Raw genomic sequence first — 20306 nt, forward strand, 5'->3', positions numbered from 1 at the left:
TTTAAGGATTTCAGCTGCTTCTCAAAATAACTGCCACTAATACTTATTTCATTCATATTTTCAGAGTATGAGGATTAAATTGGAGCAATTCTCCTGGGTTTCCCCTTGTAAAGGAATATTTGAAAATGGAGTTAAGCATGTCAGATTTTGCTTTGCTACCCACAATTTCAGTTCCTGTCTCATTCACTAGGGCCTGGACGCTATCTTTGGTGCCACTAACAGTCCTTACATACCACCACAATTTCTTTGGGTTTTGTGAAAGCTTATTTGACAATATTCCAGTTGGCGGCAGTAAAATCATTTTGCAGTCAGCCACAAATGCTGGTTCTCTAAATATTCTCAGTAGTGTTTTTTCATGAAAAGCATGTCGTCTTCCTTCCAGGGATTCTTATGTGAGTTCACGAAGCATCTTCTAGAAGTCATTGTGACATATCCACTGGAAACTTCATGTTCTAGGAACTCTGAAGTAATCTCTGTTATATGTATTTTGCCCTTCATAGATGTAGGAACAAATGGAAATTTTACAACAAAATAAATACTGAGACTGAACACTATATTTCAGAGGAAAGATGTCTTATGAGCTGACATACAAAGAATGAAATATAAAAATGCAGATTCAAACTGAGCTTTAATAAGAATGTGGTTGCTCAAGAGAGTAATACATTCATAACAGATTATTATATTTGTATGCCAAACTCTGGTGCCACTCATGGAATATCAAACACAAGCCCAATAGGATGAAGGTAGAAAACTCTAATTATTGTGGTCCTTAAGGAACTGGAAACATAGATGTACTCTGCAAGGACAAACATTATTTTGTGGTCAATGATATATTTACACACTGGAGCAGTCATTATCTTGTTTCAGAGCACACAGATCTCTTTTACCGGAGATGGCACCCAAACAGATCAGAGTTGCAGCTTCATTCAATGATATCTCATTTGACATGCCTGGTTTTCCCAGATTAGTGTACATCATGGCCGATTGTCTACAGGAAACTGGGAAAACACAGTCAGTTCACAAACGAGACTCCTTACAAATCAGTTGTGCGTCGTCACATCTTAGAATATTGCTCAGTTGTGTGAGACTGATAACAGATAGGCCTAACAGGGGATACTGAACGTATACAAAGGTGTTTTGGATTCATGGGAGAATGTTGAAAAACTTGAATTGGTAGACTCTTGAAGACAGTTGCAAATTGTGCTGCAAAAGTGGTAGACTCTTGAAGACAGTTGCAAATTGTGCTGCAAAAGCTGCTTACAAAAATTCAGAAACCATTATTAAGATAAGAGTCTAGAGGTATTCTTCGGAGCCCTATGTATCTCTCCTGTAGAGACCATAAATACAAAATTAGACTACTTACAGTGTGCACAGAGTTATTTAAACAGTTATTCTTCCCAAATTCATATGTAACTGGAACAGAAAGAAACACTGCTGTATGCTTCAAAAAGATTTGAAAAAAATGTGGGTAGAGGCAGATAAGCAGAATTGTCATTCCTAATGGCCCAGTTCATATGTGAACAGACCATTGCTAAACACTTTTTTTTGTGAGAGCTGCACTTGCTGTTGGTTATCCCAAAACTAATCACATCCATCCTTAGGCTTTGAGCATGTCTATGGACAAGCTTCACTGTTGCCTCCATGAGGCATTTTATATCAACTTGACCTTATTCCACAGCCACCAGACTATTAGAGGGTGGAAATTGTAAAGCTTTGCAGTGTTGATCTACCTCTGAACTGTTTCCAGACTTCCAGAGATACTACAATTTGTCAACCCAACGTGACAAGCTAATTATTTAGGATGCTTACACTGACCACATCACAGTAAAATAATATTAACATATCAGTGGTTCGTAAGTAACTCGTAATACAATTCATAAGCATTCTATCAAAATACACTCCTGGAAATTGAAATAAGAACACCGTGAATTCATTGTCCCAGGAAGGGGAAACTTTATTGACACATTCCTGGGGTCAGATACATCACATGATCACACTGACAGAACCACAGGCACATAGACACAGGCAACAGAGCATGCACAATGTCGGCACTAGTACAGTGTATATCCACCTTTCGCAGCAATACAGGCTGCTATTCTCCCATGGAGACGATCGTAGAGATGCTGGATGTAGTCCTGTGGAACGGCTTGCCATGCCATTTCCACCTGGCGCCTCAGTTGGACCAGCGTTCGTGCTGGACGTGCAGACCGCGTGAGACGACGCTTCATCCAGTCCCAAACATGCTCAATGGGGGACAGATCCGGAGATCTTGCTGGCCAGGGTAGTTGACTTACACCTTCTAGAGCACGTTGGGTGGCACGGGATACATGCGGACGTGCATTGTCCTGTTGGAACAGCAAGTTCCCTTGCCGGTCTAGGAATGGTAGAACGATGGGTTCGATGACGGTTTGGATGTACCGTGCACTATTCAGTGTCCCCTCGACGATCACCAGTGGTGTACGGCCAGTGTAGGAGATCGCTCCCCACACCATGATGCCGGGTGTTGGCCCTGTGTGCCTCGGTCGTATGCAGTCCTGATTGTGGCGCTCACCTGCACGGCGCCAAACACGCATACGACCATCATTGGCACCAAAGTAGAAGCGACTCTCATCGGTGAAGACGACACGTCTCCATTCGTCCCTCCATTCACGGCTGTCGCGACACCACTGGAGGCGGGCTGCACGATGTTGCGGCGTGAGCGGAAGACGGCCTAACGGTGTGCGGGACCGTAGCCCAGCTTCATGGAGACGGTTGCGAATGGTCCTCGCCGATACCCCAGGAGCAACAGTGTCCCTAATTTGCTGGAAAGTGGCGGTGCGGTCCCCTACGGCACTGCGTGGGATCCTACGGTCTTGGCGTGCATCCGTGCGTTGCTGCGGTCCGGTCCCAGGTCGACGGGCACGTGCACCTTCCGCCGACCACTGGCGACAACATCGATGTACTGTGGAGACCTCACGCCCCACGTGTTGAGCAATTCGGCGGTACGTCCACCCGGCCTCCCGCATGCCCACTATACGCCCTCGCTCAAAGTCCGTCAACTGCACATATGGTTCACGTCCACGCTGTCGCGGCATGCTACCAGTGTTAAAGACTGCGATGGAGCTCCGTATGCCACGGCAAACTGGCTGACACTGACGGCGGCGGTGCACAAATGCTGCGCAGCTAGCGCCATTCGACGGCCAACACCGCGGTTCCTGGTGTGTCCGCTGTGCCGTGCGTGTGATCATTGCTTGTACAGCCCTCTCGCAGTGTCCGGAGCAAGTATGGTGGGTCTGACACACCGGTGTCAATGTGTTCTTTTTTCCATTTCCAGGAGTGTAGGTTACTCTACAAGAATTATACTTCATAATTTACAGTAGAGTAGCACTGTCACAACTGCTACATCATGGAATTTCAAAACAAGCAGTAAAATCATTATTTTATATTAAAGTCTCCTTTAGTTCATGGCTTTTATACAAAAAATAAGGGAAAGGCAACCACTCACCTAGAGCGAACCGATGTTTAGAGCACAGGAACACCTAATAGGCAACAGCATTCACACTAGCTTTCAAGCTCTTGCTCTTTTTCTAGCAAACACACATACAAACAAACAGACACCCAAATACAAACTCTCATGGCAACAAGAGGGTTTTCTTTCATTTGTGTTTATTTCATTTCTAAATATTTAGGTTCTGGATAGGTTTTTCCTTGTTTTCCCATTAGAAGTAGTTTATGATGAACAGTGGATTCTAATATAACTCTACCACATTGTTTCTAAACTCTTAGAGCTGCACTTGCCTTTTACTTTTCTTTGGCTCTTGAGTTCCTTGATCTTCATTTCAATTATTCCAAACTTTTTACAAATCTGTTCTTAATACTGATAAGTATAGAAATTATAAAATTTTAGTACTAAGTATTTGTGCAAAGGACTGCCAATTTCAATGGTTACCAGCTTAAAAAAAAAAGGTAGCAGAATACTTTTTCGAAAATAAGAATACTCTGTTACTCAATATCTACATTGCCCTCTTTCAATTTCAGGAAACGTTATGGAAACAGACAGCTCCTAATAAATGAAGATGATGATTTCAGCAATGCAAATAATTTTGAGGTAAGTGTTTTAAAGACAAATACGGAATGATAGGTCTCGTAAAATGTGTGCAGACAGTTATGTTAGAAAGGATTTAGGAGGTACATTGGGACTCAGTAGTGTGACAATGGATATCTGGGGCTTGTGTGGGATCCACTCATCCATTCTGGTGCCCTCTATCCTGGAAATGCTAGGTTGGGACTAGTATGGTACTTCTCCAACTTTGTGGAGAAACATACCTGTATAAGGGCTATTAACGTCATGGGGCAGCCACTCCCAAAGGCTTTTTAAAATTACTGCCAGCCCCCCCACTCCTCCCTCATGGAGGAATGCATATGCCCCCTTTTGTCTGTGTCAGTGTATGTCACTGGTCAAATGTTATGCCATTTTTCAAAGCATTTGCACACTGTGTAAGTGAGGTGGAACGTGGGAACCAAGTCCAGTATCTCCCTAGGTGGATGTGGAATACCACCTAAAATCATATCCAGGCTGGCTGGCACACTGGCCCCCGTCATTAATTGGTAAGGTGGATATGATCTGCGGTCAGTGTGTCTCACCTTGTCCCAGAAGTGGCCACTTTTACATGCTCAGCTATCTGCACCAGTCTGTATGGGATAAGGAAAATTAATACTCTGTCAGTAAAAACAAAGTTCTCTGTTCTGTATTTATTAAGTACAGATGTTAAGAGGAGTAGGTAAAGGTATGATAGAAATAACCAAGAGTAAGGAACAGTACGGTATCTGCAATGGGCACTGGAATGTCTTGAAGTGTTGAAAGATGTGGCATAACTTTCGAAACAATAATTCTGCTTTGCTGTTACAATACTTACCGAAACAAAAGAGAACTCTTTGTCATGGTGGTCAATAGCAGGATTAACCTACTTTTCCACATAAACATTCTACTTTGAAATTACTCGAAATGGACTTACTAGTATTTTAGCTTTTTAGTATACTGGTGGTATGAAACTGATTTCTCATTCTTCAAAGTTTTGCAGCAGAATTAATCATGTGTTTCCATTAAAAATCTAAGAAAAAAGATATACTGCACAGTAATCAGTTTACAGCAGTTACCAATTTGTAGACCACATGTCTGGAAGACATGTAGTCTATCCAACAGTGCAAAGAATAAAGTTTTAAAGTGCAACTTCTAAACGAACAGCCTATATTGACACAAAAAAAGCGCTAAGCTCTTAGTTTTAATCAGTTTACTCCTATACGCAAAACCTCTACATAGATACCCACTACAATAAATAGAATAAAAAACAAACTTTTCATTTAAAAACTATAAGTAACTACTTGAAAACAGAGTTATGAAAAATATAAATGCTTTCTGTCAAAAATAAAATTAAGCTTGACATCCCATGTGCCCCTTGTGAGGTACATACAAAACACCATTTCAGTTATGAATAGCTGCTTCAATAACTGTCTCTCTCTCTCTAGATGCCAATGTATGAACTGCAAGAGCGTTTTTGGCCACGGGGGGTTGACAGGGGAATCTCAAGGTAAAGTCCAATCTGTTATTAGCTCTTTAGCATCAAAATTTTTGTTAGAAAACATATTGAGCAGTTGTTTATTGAAGCAACTAGATATGAACTGTGATTAATTACTGTTAGAAAATAATTCTAGTTTCATATACTGCAGGTACCAAATTCCAGGTTAACTCCAGGCACTTGTTCTGCTGCTCTCCTGTGGAGAATGAAGCGTAGTAACACGTGACAGTTACTTCTCTGAAACAAACTGAGAAATTTCCCTTGTGATCTAGCTTCAAAATTTGTTTGTAGGATATCTGAACTGAAAAAGAGACAATATGAGGAACACTGTCATAACTTGTGTAAATTAGAATATTGGTGAGTGCAGATCCCACTCCCCATTCCCACATACACATGAATGTGCACACACTTGGCCCCTATCCCTCACCCTGTTCTCTCTGTCTCTTCTTAGCATGTACTGATATTACCTGGTCCAGATGGACTACAGAAGAGATGATAAGAAAATATGCATGTGCAAGTAGGGGCAGGTCTGAGCTCTCTCGGGAAAGGAAGGTTATAGTGGCAGGTGCCCACACCATAATGTGCTTGGCAGATAGCAATGTAAAAGGAAAATGGGGCACTGCAGATTAAGTATTGTAGATGGAAAATGGTTGGGGGAGGGGGGAAGAGCTCATAGTGAGTGAAGCAGCCCTCCAAGAAGCTGCACAGGGATATGTGTGATGTGAGAGAAAAAAATAGTTAAATTAAAGAAAAATATGAAATTAATGAAAGGAGATGTAGCAAAAGAATCTGATGACTGCAAGAGCAGGAACTTGAAAGTGGGCTCAGGTAGGTGGATGCCAGGTAGACTAGGGATTGAGAAAAAGAGAGAAATCAGCATGACCAGATGTTTGGTGAATGATAGAATAATACTTTGGGAGGTGTAGGAATCAGTTGTGATGAAAAATTGTACCCAGTGCCATGGAAGACACAGCTTTTATTGTCCACAGTGGTACTATGAGGTAAGAAGTTGCCTCTTTGTGGGAATTTAGTTAGCATTAAGAATGTGAGGTGAGATGGCATTTGAAGATGTAGTTGCAAATGAGATGTGCCTATTCATGCTTCAAAAACACCTTCAGCACAATGGCAGAAAAACTGCTTACTACTGTACATACAGCATTCCTCGTCTTCCCTACCCCTCTCAACAAATACAGCTCACAATCAGTTCGCTTGGTCCTCTTATAAATATAAATGTCGTGTGACGTGCAGCTTTCTATACTAACCACAGCTGAGGTCACCACTATCCTTCGATGGCACACAAGATCAGTGTGGATGTGCTGTAGGTGTATGCTTGGTTGACACATGAACTACCATAATCCACATCTATTTTACACGTTTTCTATTGCTCAGTGCTTTCTGCACACTGAATGTTGTCTTCCCTTACACCATTGTTTACATTGTCTTCACTGGACTATACGACAGGATAAACGGTAGTTCTCAGTAATTTTGTAGGTAATTTTGAGTTGATGAACTGCTAAAAAATTGTGAATTCTTGCATAAATTTTCTATTCAGCACCTGTATTCGTAAAGTTAATAATATGTCAGCACTTTAGAGTAGATAGCTAATCACTCTATGCATTATGATGTATTCTTCAGTCACAACTTTGCTTTTATTATTAATTTTATTTATGCTGTTTATCATAATTACTGTAGTCATTTTCTTAGGTGAAGATAACATGTGATTTGTTTATCTGCATTTATTGTTTACTGTTTTTGTAGTGGTTTAAGTGGTATTCTTGCCTTCAGTTAGCTAAGACATGTGATAACTTTGAAGAGAGGAAAAATATCCTTATTGAGCAAAACAAGTTTACGCAGTATATACAAGCTTTTTTTCCTCAAATGAACACAAAATTACTAGCTTGAAAAATAAAATGAAATAAACTTGTTTTTTATGACCAGCATATTTTCCTCTGTTCAATATAGTTGTGAACTTATACAAGATGAGATTTAATTTCAAGCTTCTGACAACACTAATTACATGTGTTTCATGTTTCAGTTGTGACAACACACAGAAGTCACTTAACAAGAAATAAACCTGTTGATGATGTGATCCTGCATGCAGGTTCTTCAATGTCCCAGCATATCTGTGATACTTACGTGTGAATGTGTGTGTTCTGTGATGAACTGAAATATAGTGCTATTTAAGTTAAAGTCATGTACATATTAAATTACAAATAAAAGTTGCAAAATCCTTTGGCTTTTTCTTGTTTAACATAAAGTGTGTATGTACAATTTTCATACAAAATTGTCTTTTATTAATTAGAATTTCAATATTTCTGTTACAATAGTGTGACTTTTATAAAGTCTAAAATTATAGCAAATGCTGATGCAAATAGTTTCAATGCCTCAAATAAATGCAAAGTTTTCCCTTTAAACAATGATGTAAATAGTAAATATTCATTTGGAATGTAAAACATATGTTATACATTGATCATCATAATACCATTCTTTTTTCACAGTTACACACATACCAATACAGAAAATGAATGGCTATGACATTTAGTAAGGCACTTGACAAAAACATCCGTACTTGAGGAAATTCCTTTTAGCACCTTGATTTAAAAGTAGAAAAAACAGTTGAAACATTGTATTTAGTGAAATACAGTGGAGAATAACAAAAGAAGGAATATGAACATGAGGAATAACAATTTTCTTTCTTAACAATATGGAAAGGGAAAGGATAGGGAGAAAGGAGCAGAGATGGAAACAAAGGTTTAATAGAAAGGAGAAAATTATTGAGAAACCAGTGTTATGAGATCTATCAATGTGAAATTATTTTTGTCTTAGACACAATTTCTGTAACTACACCTTATTTGCCGAGTGCTGTCTGCTTCTGTTTCTTTACATTTTCTTTTGTCTGCTTTTCTCCTCTTTCCTCATCTCTCATATACAATTTGTACTCTTTGTTTCTGTGGTTTTCACACTCACTCTCTTTCCTATCTCATCAGCCTAATGAACTGCCAACTGTCTTCTCTTATTTATTTATTTTATTATTTTCTCAGAACTAAACATATTCTATTGTTATCTAGAGTCAGACTTTCGTCCCCTTGTAAGAGTCATTTGCTCTTAACTTTAATTTTTTTACAATTTCTCTCTTCTAGTTACACATTACCATCTCTTGTAGCTTTGTGCTCCCCTTATCATATCTCCCTGTGAACAAATACTTGGAAGTCTCAATTTCTGGTTATACTTTTCTGCTGTTGCAGCTCTCAATAACTCTAAATGTGTAACTTTTTACCTGTATTTACTAATGTGTTTCATCCAGACTTATTGATATGGATGTTTTCAAATCTCAAGACTCATCCAACTGCAAAACTGGAAGCCCACAGATCACCATTCACCAGTATTAAAAATAAGAGACAATAAAATTATCAACATATAAGAAAGTAGCTACCTACATGAAGTTCACCTCCAACACTTTTTGTGCCTACTCATCAACTTCTCTCACATGACAAATTACAAGTCAAACTGAAGTTCTCTCCACACTACCTCCCAACCTAACTGAATTGTTCAACCAGCTCTCATGTCAGAGGAATCCAACGGTATATTAACTCCATAGGACAAAGCATAATAAAGCAAGGATGCATTAAAACTAGCCTCCAAACTGAGAACTGCTTTGTTTTATAGTATGATCCATGCAAGCATATAAATGTGTTAATAACAGAAGTATATTGCACTGTCTGTGTTCCATAACTGAAATTGGCCACTTTTTACAACAATACCACTGTGTATGCAGCACTATGATGCATGTTTCTTAATCTACTGAAGCATGCAATATATAGTTATTGAAAACAAATTAACAATATAGAGGGGAACTTGAAATTGTTCATAATAGATGATGACATAAATTCTGGTTTCACAGCATAAACATAGTTATGAGGTACAAAAGTGTTCTTAATTGTGTCTATATTGTAGAACTATTTCTGCAAGACATTCTAGTTTGTCCAAAAAAAAATATAAAGAAAACTAATAATAAGAATCCCTGCAGCCTAATCCATTTGTATCCTACACCAATGAACCGGTACCGGTAATTCATACTTTGCGCTTGATGACTAAAGGTCCCACGTTGTCTCCTGTTGCTCTGTTGTAGTACTTGTGCACTCCATCACAGTATGGCCACTAAAAGACAAAAATGTGTTTCAGAACTTCTAACAATTGAAGCAAAAGAACAATACAGCTTATAAATCTTATCAGGTGAATTTGTATTCTAACTACCAAGAAGGGGATATAAAAATATGAATAATTGCAATCTGCATTAAAAAGGGACATAAAATGATGTGTGAGACAATAGTTCCTGCAGTAATACCAGCTTATGGCAAAGTTTTGTACAACAAATACTTCTTATGTACTCTATGTTACGACAGTGCAGTTTTTAAATCAAGCGCTCAGCAATTTTACATATTGTGATTATTTACTTTAATGAGAGGTAGTTTAAGTAATGAAACATTGTACGGCATTCAAAATCAAACACAAATTCAGCTAGAAAATGAATTCCCCTTAAAACAGATGAGAATATTATTAATATCACTTCATACAGTGTTTCCTAGTTATGCACCCTTATGCTACATTTTTCATAAAGGAAATTATGATGGTTGTATTATAGACACCGAAAACTGAAACTGTATCAATCCAAACATTTATCATCGCTCAAGATTTTAACTAATTCAAGCCACCAAGTATTGCACTGCTGACTGGTCAATGAAGTCTGCTACATTTTCTTATAGACTAGTACACACCAAAGCATAAAAAATAAGCTTTCTTAATGATTATGCTATCTCTGGCATGCTAATTGAAAAGAAATGTTTAAGATAATTCTTAATTATATGGGATAAAAACATTAACAACTGAATTTACTGTCACAATAAATATAATGATTACTTGCCATTTACTTCAATACGATTTTCAAAGGAATATTTTTAAGCAGAGAGAGAGACAGAGAGCACTACATGTTCTGCTGGTTATTTTGCCTCGGCACCGCAGCCCAACTGGGCTGTATGAGATCTCACTCAGCAATGATTTCAGTCTTATTTATGTGGCTGTCATTTACTTAACATCTCAACTACTTGCAGTTCATTTCAATCTTCCATTGTTCAGAGAAGAAATCTGATTTCACTTCACATATGACAAAAAAAGAGATACAAGTTTTCTGCTATAGCATCAGGTGATGAGCAATAAGCAACTGATTATCTTTACAATACATAAAGCTCAGTAGGCATCACACTAAAAACTGTTTCTCTCTCTGACTGCTCCTACGGGACATTGTATCATCCACAGACAAATCATCAAGCATGACAATATTACATTTATGATACAAGTTCTTTTTACAAGTGTCATGAAGGAGAAGTCCCTTCTGTTCCACAATCTCATCAATCAAAATAAGCAATTTAAACATATGTTGTACAGTATGAAACTCCACAATGAAAATGCCACATTTCTTGTCACACGCCCAGACAACAAAGATATGGCCTCATAAAGGAGAGAATAGCTTAAAGGCAACCTTGATGTCTTTATGTCCCATGATCTAGCTCCCACAACTCCTTTACATGGGCAGTGTGCAAAACATTCACAAGAAAGACCTACTGAATCATACACAATATGAAAGCCAGGACATGGCCAAATGCTATACTAGAAACTTTGGTCTAATAACAAAATATTCTGCCATTTGAACATTTACCCCTACCTCCACTGTGGATAGACATATCGTGTAATTTCATGACTACTTGCTTGCTGGGTACAAGTTAAAACACAAAGTGATGTGACATATCAGAAATGGTAAGTACATAGAGCAGTCTTCAAGACCTGTTTGCTCGTATTCTTGTCAAATTGTGTTTTGGTAACTATGGGAAATAAAGTACTAAAACCAAATATCACTGATCAGTATTACTGAATAATGGAGCAGTATTGGTGTTCTCGGCATCGTCTTGTGGGTCTTGGGATATTGAATTCCCTAACGTTTTCAGAAATGCAATGTCCCAAGTGTTTAGCTCGAACTACCACTCCGGGCTCAAAGTCTATTAATTCCTGTCATGCAGCCATAACCACATCATGAACCTTTTCACATGAATCACTTGAGTACAAGTGATAGCTACGCCAATCCACCGCTCTTTTATACATGCGTATGCGATACTGCTGCCATCTGTGTATGTGCATATCCCAAGACTTTCGTCACCTCAGTCTACTACGACTACTTACACACAAGTATATGGGAAACTAATTATGATGGAAAGATAGGGGACAGTAAAGGAAGAAAATATGTATATGTGAAATATATTCTAGTCATAGTTTATATGAACATGGAAAGGCATTGCAAACGTATTATGAAGTCATCCAATAAAACTAAGTCCATGTGGAAAATTGTGCAGGATCTTATGGGAAAGAAGACAACTCACAAAAATACTGTGATATCACATGATTGCAAGAATGTCACTGACCCTAGGGCAGTTGCAAATAGTTTCAATTCTTATTACACAACTGTTGCTGGAAAATTAGTAAAGGAAAAATTTGGTAATCCACCTAACACAACATGGAAAGAACTTTCATCTACTGAAATAAATAATATATCCACGTTCCTCAGTCCAATAGGCCCAACAGAGCTCCTAAATACCATTAATTCACTGAAGAGTAATTATTCAACTGGTATTGATGACATTCCAGATTATATTATAAAAATAACAGCAATACTTTCGCCTTTATTAGGCATATGCAATTCATCCTTACCATGTGATGTCTTCCCACAGCAACTGAAAATGGCAAAAGTAAGACCCTTTTATAAGAAGGGTGATCATGAATGTATGGGTAACTATAGGCCTGTGTCTCTACTGTCAGGGTTTACAAAAAGTATTGAAAAAGTGTTCCTTTCAAAACTAACTGCATTCTTTGATAAGAATAATATTACTTCTGAATGTCAACATGGCTTCAGACCAGCAATCAATTGAAACAGCCACTTTCAATCTGATAAACCGTATCTTAAATGCAGTGGACAACCACAGAAATATCTCTGGTTTATTCTTGATCCTAACAAAAGCTTTTCGTGTGAGTATCATTCTGTGCTCCTGAGGAAGCTTGAACGGTATGGTGTAAGAGGTGTGCCATATCAATGGATTAAATCATATTTGGAATATCACTCTCAGGTAACTGAAATTAAGTACATGGAAGGAAATTAACTCGAGGTACTCCTTCCAGAATCACATGGACTAAGTCATGGTGTTCCACAGAGCTCCATTTTAGGTCCCTTTCTTTCTTTTCTTTTTTTTTTTTTTTTGTGCATATTAACGATTTCCCATCACACGTTGGGGATTCTGAACCAGTACTGTTTGCAGACAACACCAGTCTATTGATTGAAAGGAATAAAGAAGAAAATCTCACTGCATCTGCAAAAGATATTACAAAAGGAGTGTCTGAATGGTTTGCCAGAAACAGTTGGTTAATCCAAAGAAAACGGTACTAATGAATTTCCACACCAACCAAAATAAAAATGTGGCACAACCTGTAATATGTATAGATAACCAAAACATTAGTGCTGTCAATGAAACTAAAGTTCTTGGGAATCATATCCAGGAAAATCTTAAATGGAGCACTCATACCACATCTCTAAGTTCAAAACTAGCAAAAATTAGCAATGTAGTACGAATTCTTTGCAACAATACTAGTGCAGAAACAGTTAGGGTTGTATACTTTGCTCATGTACATTCACTATTGAGGTACGGTATCATTTTCTGGGGAAATGTACACCAGGCAATAACAGTTTTCACAAAACAAACGGCAATTATAAGAATGATGAAACAAGTGAGCAGCAGAAAACCATGCAAACCTTTCTTTAAAGACCTAAAGCTCCTACCCCTTCCCTGCATTTATATACTGGAAGTAGTCATGCATGTCAAAAAAGTATACTGAGAAAAAGAAAACCTTTTTCCTCAAAACAAAAGTGTCCTTGATTACAGTACCAGGTCAGTGACATACATGTTAATCATTGTAACACCACATTATGCCAAAAAGGTGTATATCATGCAACATCAAAACTATACAACAGATTACCAAGACATATAAAATCTCTTCCTGAACTACAGAGCCTTAAAAAGCCTGTGACAGCCTACCATCTGAAAAACTGCTACTATTCAATCTCACAGTATCTTACGCAAGAAAAAAAGTAATTTGTATCTTTAATTATTGCAATAAGGTATAAATATACAGTATTTTTTAAAAATGTAATTATTAACTGCACAGATCCAATTTGTTATAAAAATGTTAATAATGTATGTCTGACATTGGAAAAACCAATAGATAAAAAGGTTTTCTGCCCAATATCCTGTGTACGATATATGCACTGAAAAAGAGATTTATATGGACCAATAAAGGAAAGATAACCTTCAACGTCCACCACAATACTCCGTATTGTAAACTCAAGACATTACAGAATAGCGGTAATTCTAATTACTAAATACTGAATATAACGGGCCTAAGGAAGAAGATAGGGGTTTGGGTGGGAAAAAAACTGAAATCTAACATAACAATCACAATATCCAACAGATAGTGACGTATACAAATGACGAAAGCAAATAATGGGAAAACAGTATAGAAATCACAAAATAAATAGCGCTATACAACGAAAATTCACAAATAACGACGACATATGGAAACAACATTCAGAATACATCTATACAGGTCAATTCAAGTTGCCGATTCTTAGGTTCGTCATTTTTGCGTTTCTAGAGTATACAGCACGTTTAATTAGTTTGGCATACAAATTTTTCTTATCGCTGTCTGTACTAGGGCTACTGAAAAAACACGGTAAGTGAAGAAAAACATAATCGAGAGCTAGAACTTGCCTATTACGTCACTGTAGTTCTTGATTCCAAGGTTCGTTATGTTTTGCATATTTGCGGTAGGTGTGTACAGCGCTTTCTTTTAGGATTTTCAATTTTGGAATCGCTCTATGTATTTGAGCCATATAGGTCAATTCTAATGGTCGAGCCCGCGTGACGTTATTTTTATGGTTATTTCAAGAAGATTTACCTTTTTGGTATCGCTGTCTGTACTACTGCAAAAATGCGATGAATAACAAACCTTGGAATCGACAGCCAGACTTCACTTGATAGCTAAAGTACAGAGACCGGAACCAAAAAAGAAATCCTAAAAGTAGTAACAGTACACATTAAATTAAAAATTACGAAATGTGGAATGGAGAACTAAAATTGACCTTTACAGTTGCTCTCTTAGTTTCCTGCCTAACCATACCACTGGAAATCTCAACGTATTAGGACTTACCAGCATAGTTCACCAGTTACTAACACAAAATTCAGCTTCTGCAATTCTTTTGAAAAAAGAAAAAAGGCCAGCTAGTGTCATTTACTGGTGTACTAATAATTCTGAAGGCTTGAATGTAAAGAAATCATGTCATTCATAAATGAACTTGTTCAAGTGATACTTTCCTTTATGCACATGAATTCTGATTGCACTGTTTATTTTTACTGTCCGAGGATTCCGGAATAGAAAGGGGAAAAATTTGAAAATATCTTCTAAAAATACAAAAGGGTTAATTACGAAAACTGCAAGTTTTTCTATGAACTCATTATGGTCTAATAATCACAAAAATACAATAATATCGTAGGAAAACAAAACTTTTTTATTCCAAAACAGGAAAGTACATCATTTGCCCCATTCTACCTGGGCATGGGGCAGTAAGGACGCGAGCTACACTTCTGGCCATTAAAATTGCTACACCAAGAAGAAATGCAGATGATAAACGGGTATTCATTGGACAAATATACAGGGTGTTACAAAAAGGTACAGCCAAACTTTCAGGAAACATTCCTCACACACAAAGAAAAAAAAATGTTATGTGGACATGTGTCCGGAAACGCTTACTTTCCGTGTTAGAGCTCATTTTATTACTTCTCTTCAAATCACATTAATCATGGAATGGAAACACACAGCAACAGAACGTACCAGCGTGACTTCAAACACTTTGTTACAGGAAATGTTCAAAATGTCCTCCGTTAGCGAGAATACATGCATCCACCCTCCGTCGCATTGAATCTCTGATGCGCTGATGCAGCCCTGGAGAATGGCGCATTGTATCACAGCCGTCCACAATACGAGCACGAACAGTCTCTACATTTGGTACCGGGGTTGCGTAGACAAGAGCTTTCAAATGCCCCCATAAATGAAAGTCAAGGGGGTTGAGGTCAGGAGAGCGTGGAGGCCATGGAATTGGTCCGCCTCTACCAATCCATCGGTCACCGATTCTGTTGTTGAGAAGCGTACGAACACTTCGACTGAAATGTGCAGAGCTCCATCGTGCATGAACCACATGTTGTGTCGTACTTGTAAAGGCACATGTTCTAGCAGCAAAGGTAGAGTATCCCGTATGAAATCATGATAACGTGCTCCATTGAGCGTAGGTGGAAGAACGAAACTAGAATGAGCTCTAACATGGAAATTAAGAGTTTCCGGACACATGTCCACATAACATCTTTTCTTTATTTGTGTGTGAGGAATGTTTCCTGAAAGTTTGGCCGTACCTTTTTGTAACACCCTGTATTATACTGGAACTGACATGTGATTACATTTTCACGCAATTTGGGTGCATAGATCCTGAGAACACAGTACCCAGAACAACCACCTCCAGCCGTAATAACGGCCTTGATACGCCTGGGCATTGAGTCAAACAGCTTGGATGGCGTGTTGTTGTTTGTTGGCTCAATGGCTCTGAGCACTATGGGACTTAAACAGCTATGGTCATCAGTCCCCTAGAACTTAGAACTACGTAAACCTAACTAACCTAAGGGCACCACACAACACCCAGTCATCACGAGGCAGAGAAAATCCCTGACCCCGCCGGGAATCGAACCCGGGCGTGGGAAGCGAGAACGCTACCGCACGACCACGAGCTGCGGACTTGGATGGCGTGTACAGATATAGTTGCCCATGCAGCTTCAACACGCTACCACAGTTCATCAAGAGTAGTGACTGGCATATTGTGACGAGCCAGTTGCTCGGCCACCATTGACCAGACGTTTCCAATTGGTGAGAGGTCTGGAGAATGTGCTGGCCAGGGCAGCAGTCTAACATTTTCTGTATCCAGAAAGGCCCGTACAGGACATGCAACATGCGGTCGTGCATTATCCTGCTGAAACGTATGGTTTCGCAGGGATCGAATGAAGGGTGGAGCCACGGGTCGTAACATCTGAAATGTAACGTCCACTGTTCAAAGTACCGTCAATGCGAACAAGAGGTGACCGAGACGTGTAACCAATGGCACCCCATACCATCACGGCGGGTGATACGCCAGTATGGCGATGACGAATACACGCTTCCAGTGTGCGTTCACCGCGATGTCGCCAAACACCGATGCGACCATCATGGTGCTGTAAACAGAACTTGGATTCATCCGAAAAAATGACGTTTTGCCATTCGTGCACCCAGGTTCGCCGTTGAGTACACCATCGCAGGCGCTCCTGTCTGTGACGAAGCGTCAAGGGTCTCCGAGCTGATAGTCCACGCTGCTGCAAATGTCGTCGAACTGTTCGTGCACATGGTTGTCTTGCAAACATCTCCATCTGTTGACTCAGTGATCGAGACGTAGCTGCACGATCCGTTACAGCCGTGCAGATAAGATGTATGTCATCTCGACTGCTAATGATACGAGGCCGTTGGGCTCCAGCAAGACGTTCCATATTACCCTCCTGAACCCACCGATTCCATATTCTGCTAACAGTCATTGGATCTCGACCAACACGAGTAGCAATGTCACGATACGATAAACCGCAATCTTGATAGGCTACAATCCGACCTTTATCGAAGTCGGAAACAGGATGGTACGCATTTTTCCTTCTTACACGAGGCAAAACAACAACGTTTCACCAGGCAACGCCGATCAACTGCTGTTTGTGTATGAGAAATCGGTTGGAAACATTCCTCACGTCAGCACATTGTTGGTGTCGCCAACCTTGTGCGAATTCTCTGAAAAGCTACAGCATCTTCTTCCTGTCGGTTAAATTTCGCGTCTGCAGCACGTCATCTTCGCGGTGTTGCAATTTTAATGGCCAGTAGTGTGTAAAGACATACAAAACTAGTGGAAATGCACAATTTCTTTTTGTTCTACATTTATTTCGTTTTAAGGTATTATGAAGTTTTAATTGCAGTATTTATGCTCATCTCTTTTTAAATTCACAATGTATGGCACCCTCGTCATCTTCACTGTCTAATCCTACGATAGTTGTGTGTCCACAACATCGGAATCACTCATTAGTTTTGTGTTCTCTCTTCTTCCTTTTTGTCAGGCTCTTTCTTTTGTTTTTTACATTTCCAATTTTATTGTCTTTCTTAGTTTTTCCCTTAGTCTTTCGTCTTTGGCAAATTTCTTTCATCTTTTCCATAACAATAGCTTCAAACTTTTATTTTCCTTCTTCCTTTTGCATGGCTAATCAGTTAAAGACTGCCACCTTCCCCTCTTCCGAATTGCCCTTTCGTGCTTTCACAAACATAAAGGTAAAGGAATCTGAATTGCAGGAGAAACATTAAATGAAGGGGCCCTATTGTCATCCAAGAGCACTCAGTAGTAGAAAAAGTAGTCTAATTAAATAAGAGCACCTTGGCTGGCGCGCCGTCATTTCAGTTAGCTGAAACCTCGCCAGCTTTATCATCTAACCTGGTAGGAATGTCTCTCTTAATTGGTGTAGGTCTCCTACATGAATGAACTATTCCAACTGAACAACTCCAGAAATGATTACTTCTTTACTTAGATGCCTTCCAGGTCAGTTGTCTTTCCTGGGGGAAAATTGGCATTGGTCAATAAGTAATGGCCGCTATCGACAGGGGATCTCAAGTTGATTCCGTATTTCTAGATTTACGCAAAGCTTTTGACACCGTTCCTCACATGCGACTTCTAATCAAGTTGCGGGCCTATGGGGTATCGTCTCAGTTGTGCGACTGGATTCGTGATTTCCTGTCAGGAAAGTCGCAGTTCGTAGTGTGAGTGTGTGGTTGTGTGTAAGTATAATCTAACTTCTGCACCATTTCAGTGCAGTAATGTGTTCATTATAAATAAGTATTTCAGTAGTTGTATTACATGTTTATTACCTTATAAATAAATAAAAAACTTTTTTATTTTAAATTCAGTGCATTAGTATTTGTAAAATGACTCTTAGTGTTCATTAAAAAATGACGATCATTCCACTTGGGACCTGTGGAATGGTACATTAGCTTATTTGTTTTAGTTGTAAATATTTGTCATGTATTGTTGTTTTTCTGACATGTTCCACATCCTGGAGGACCTCCTCACTACGGATCAATTGGAATGAAAGTAAATCTAATCTAATCTAATCTAGTAATAGACAGCAAATCATGGAGTAAAACTGAAGTGATATCAGGTGTTGCGTCCTGGGACCTCTGCTGTTCCTGATCTATATAAATGACCTGGGTGACGACCTGAGCAGTTCTCTAAGGTTGTTCGCAGATGATGCTGTAATTTACTGTCTAGTAATGCCATCCGAAGACCAGTATCAGTTGCAAAGCGATTTAGAAAAGATTGTTGTATGGTATGGCAGTTGACGCTAAATAACGTAAAGTGTGAGGTGATCCACATGAGTTCCAAAAGAAATCCGTTGGAATTCGATTACTCGATAAATAGTACAGGCTGTCAATTCAACTAAGTACCTGGGTGTTAAAATTACAAACAACTTCAGTTGGAAAGACCACATAGATAATATTGTGGGGAAGGCGAGCAAAAGGTTGCGTTTCATTAGCAGGACACTTAGAAGATGCAACAAGTCCACTAAAGAGACAGCTTCCACTACTCTCGTTCGTCCTCTGTTAGAATATTGCTACGCGGTGTGGGATCCTTACCAGGTGGGATTGATGGAGGACATCGAAAGGGAGCAAAAAAGGCAGATCGTTTTGTATTATCACGTAATAGGGGATAGTCTGTGGCACATATGATAAGCGAGTTGGGATGGAAGTCATTAAAGCAAAGACGCTTTTCGTCACGGTGCGATCCATTCACGAAATTTCAGTCACCAACTTTCTCTTCCGAATGCGAAAATATTTTGTTGAGCTCAACCTACATAGGTAGGAATGATCATCAAAATAAAATAAGAGAAATCAGAGCTCGAACAGAAAAGTTTAGGTGTTCGTTTCTCCCGCGCGCTGTTCGGGAGTGAAATGATAGAGAGATAGTATGATTGTGGTGCGATGAACCCTCTGCCAAGCACTTAAATGTGAATTGCAGAGTAATCAATCATGTAGATGAATATAGATTTATTATTATTATTATTTGGCCTTTGAGTGTGTACTCAATTTAGCCATCGGCAACACAGTGACAATGTACACAAAACTGAATAAACAAATACAGAAATGCATATTTAGAAGAATAAAGAGCTTAACTGTTACAGTTTTGTACATAATGTTTTAAAAATTGTATTGAATTGGAAAATAATTAAAAGTGTCTTGGCTTACAATTCACACCAATTCTGAAATATCTTCATCAGCAAGACATATTTATAATTTACATACACCATTAAAACCTACAGATTGTAACCGGTACTCTTGATGAAGTTAACTATCACTTTATATAGACGAACGTCTTTAGTACACAAAAGAGAAGAAGCTGATTGAGGACGATGGTAGCCCATACTCAGCAATGTCTTCAGAAAGACCAACCGTTCACGGTCAGATTTGGGGCACATAAATAATATGTGGTTGACATCAGCTTCC

General features: G+C 38.9%; 2 protein-coding genes across 3 annotated transcripts in view; one reads left to right on the forward strand and one right to left on the reverse strand.

Annotated features, from left to right (window-relative positions):
- LOC126094306 (uncharacterized) overlaps positions 1–8101 on the forward strand; it is a 185159-nt gene extending 177058 nt beyond the window's left edge. The window contains exons 3-5 of one of the 2 annotated variants that reach the window (XM_049908785.1): positions 4018–4087; positions 5506–5567; positions 7591–8101. In XM_049908785.1, the coding sequence (XP_049764742.1) occupies positions 4018–4087; positions 5506–5567; positions 7591–7627 (169 nt within the window). In that variant the 3' untranslated portion in view covers positions 7628–8101. The remainder of the gene's footprint in view (positions 1–4017; positions 4088–5505; positions 5568–7590) is intronic. The other variant, XM_049908786.1, reaches the window with a different exon arrangement.
- Positions 8102–8708: 607 nt separating this feature from the next.
- LOC126094332 (CDGSH iron-sulfur domain-containing protein 2 homolog) overlaps positions 8709–20306 on the reverse strand; it is a 76021-nt gene continuing 64423 nt past the window's right edge. The window contains exon 4 of the mRNA XM_049908789.1: positions 8709–9713. Coding sequence (XP_049764746.1) covers positions 9627–9713 — 87 coding nt within the window. The 3' untranslated portion in view covers positions 8709–9626. The remainder of the gene's footprint in view (positions 9714–20306) is intronic.

This window comes from Schistocerca cancellata, chromosome 1, assembly GCF_023864275.1.
Source record: "Schistocerca cancellata isolate TAMUIC-IGC-003103 chromosome 1, iqSchCanc2.1, whole genome shotgun sequence".
NCBI lineage: Eukaryota > Metazoa > Arthropoda > Insecta > Orthoptera > Acrididae > Schistocerca > Schistocerca cancellata.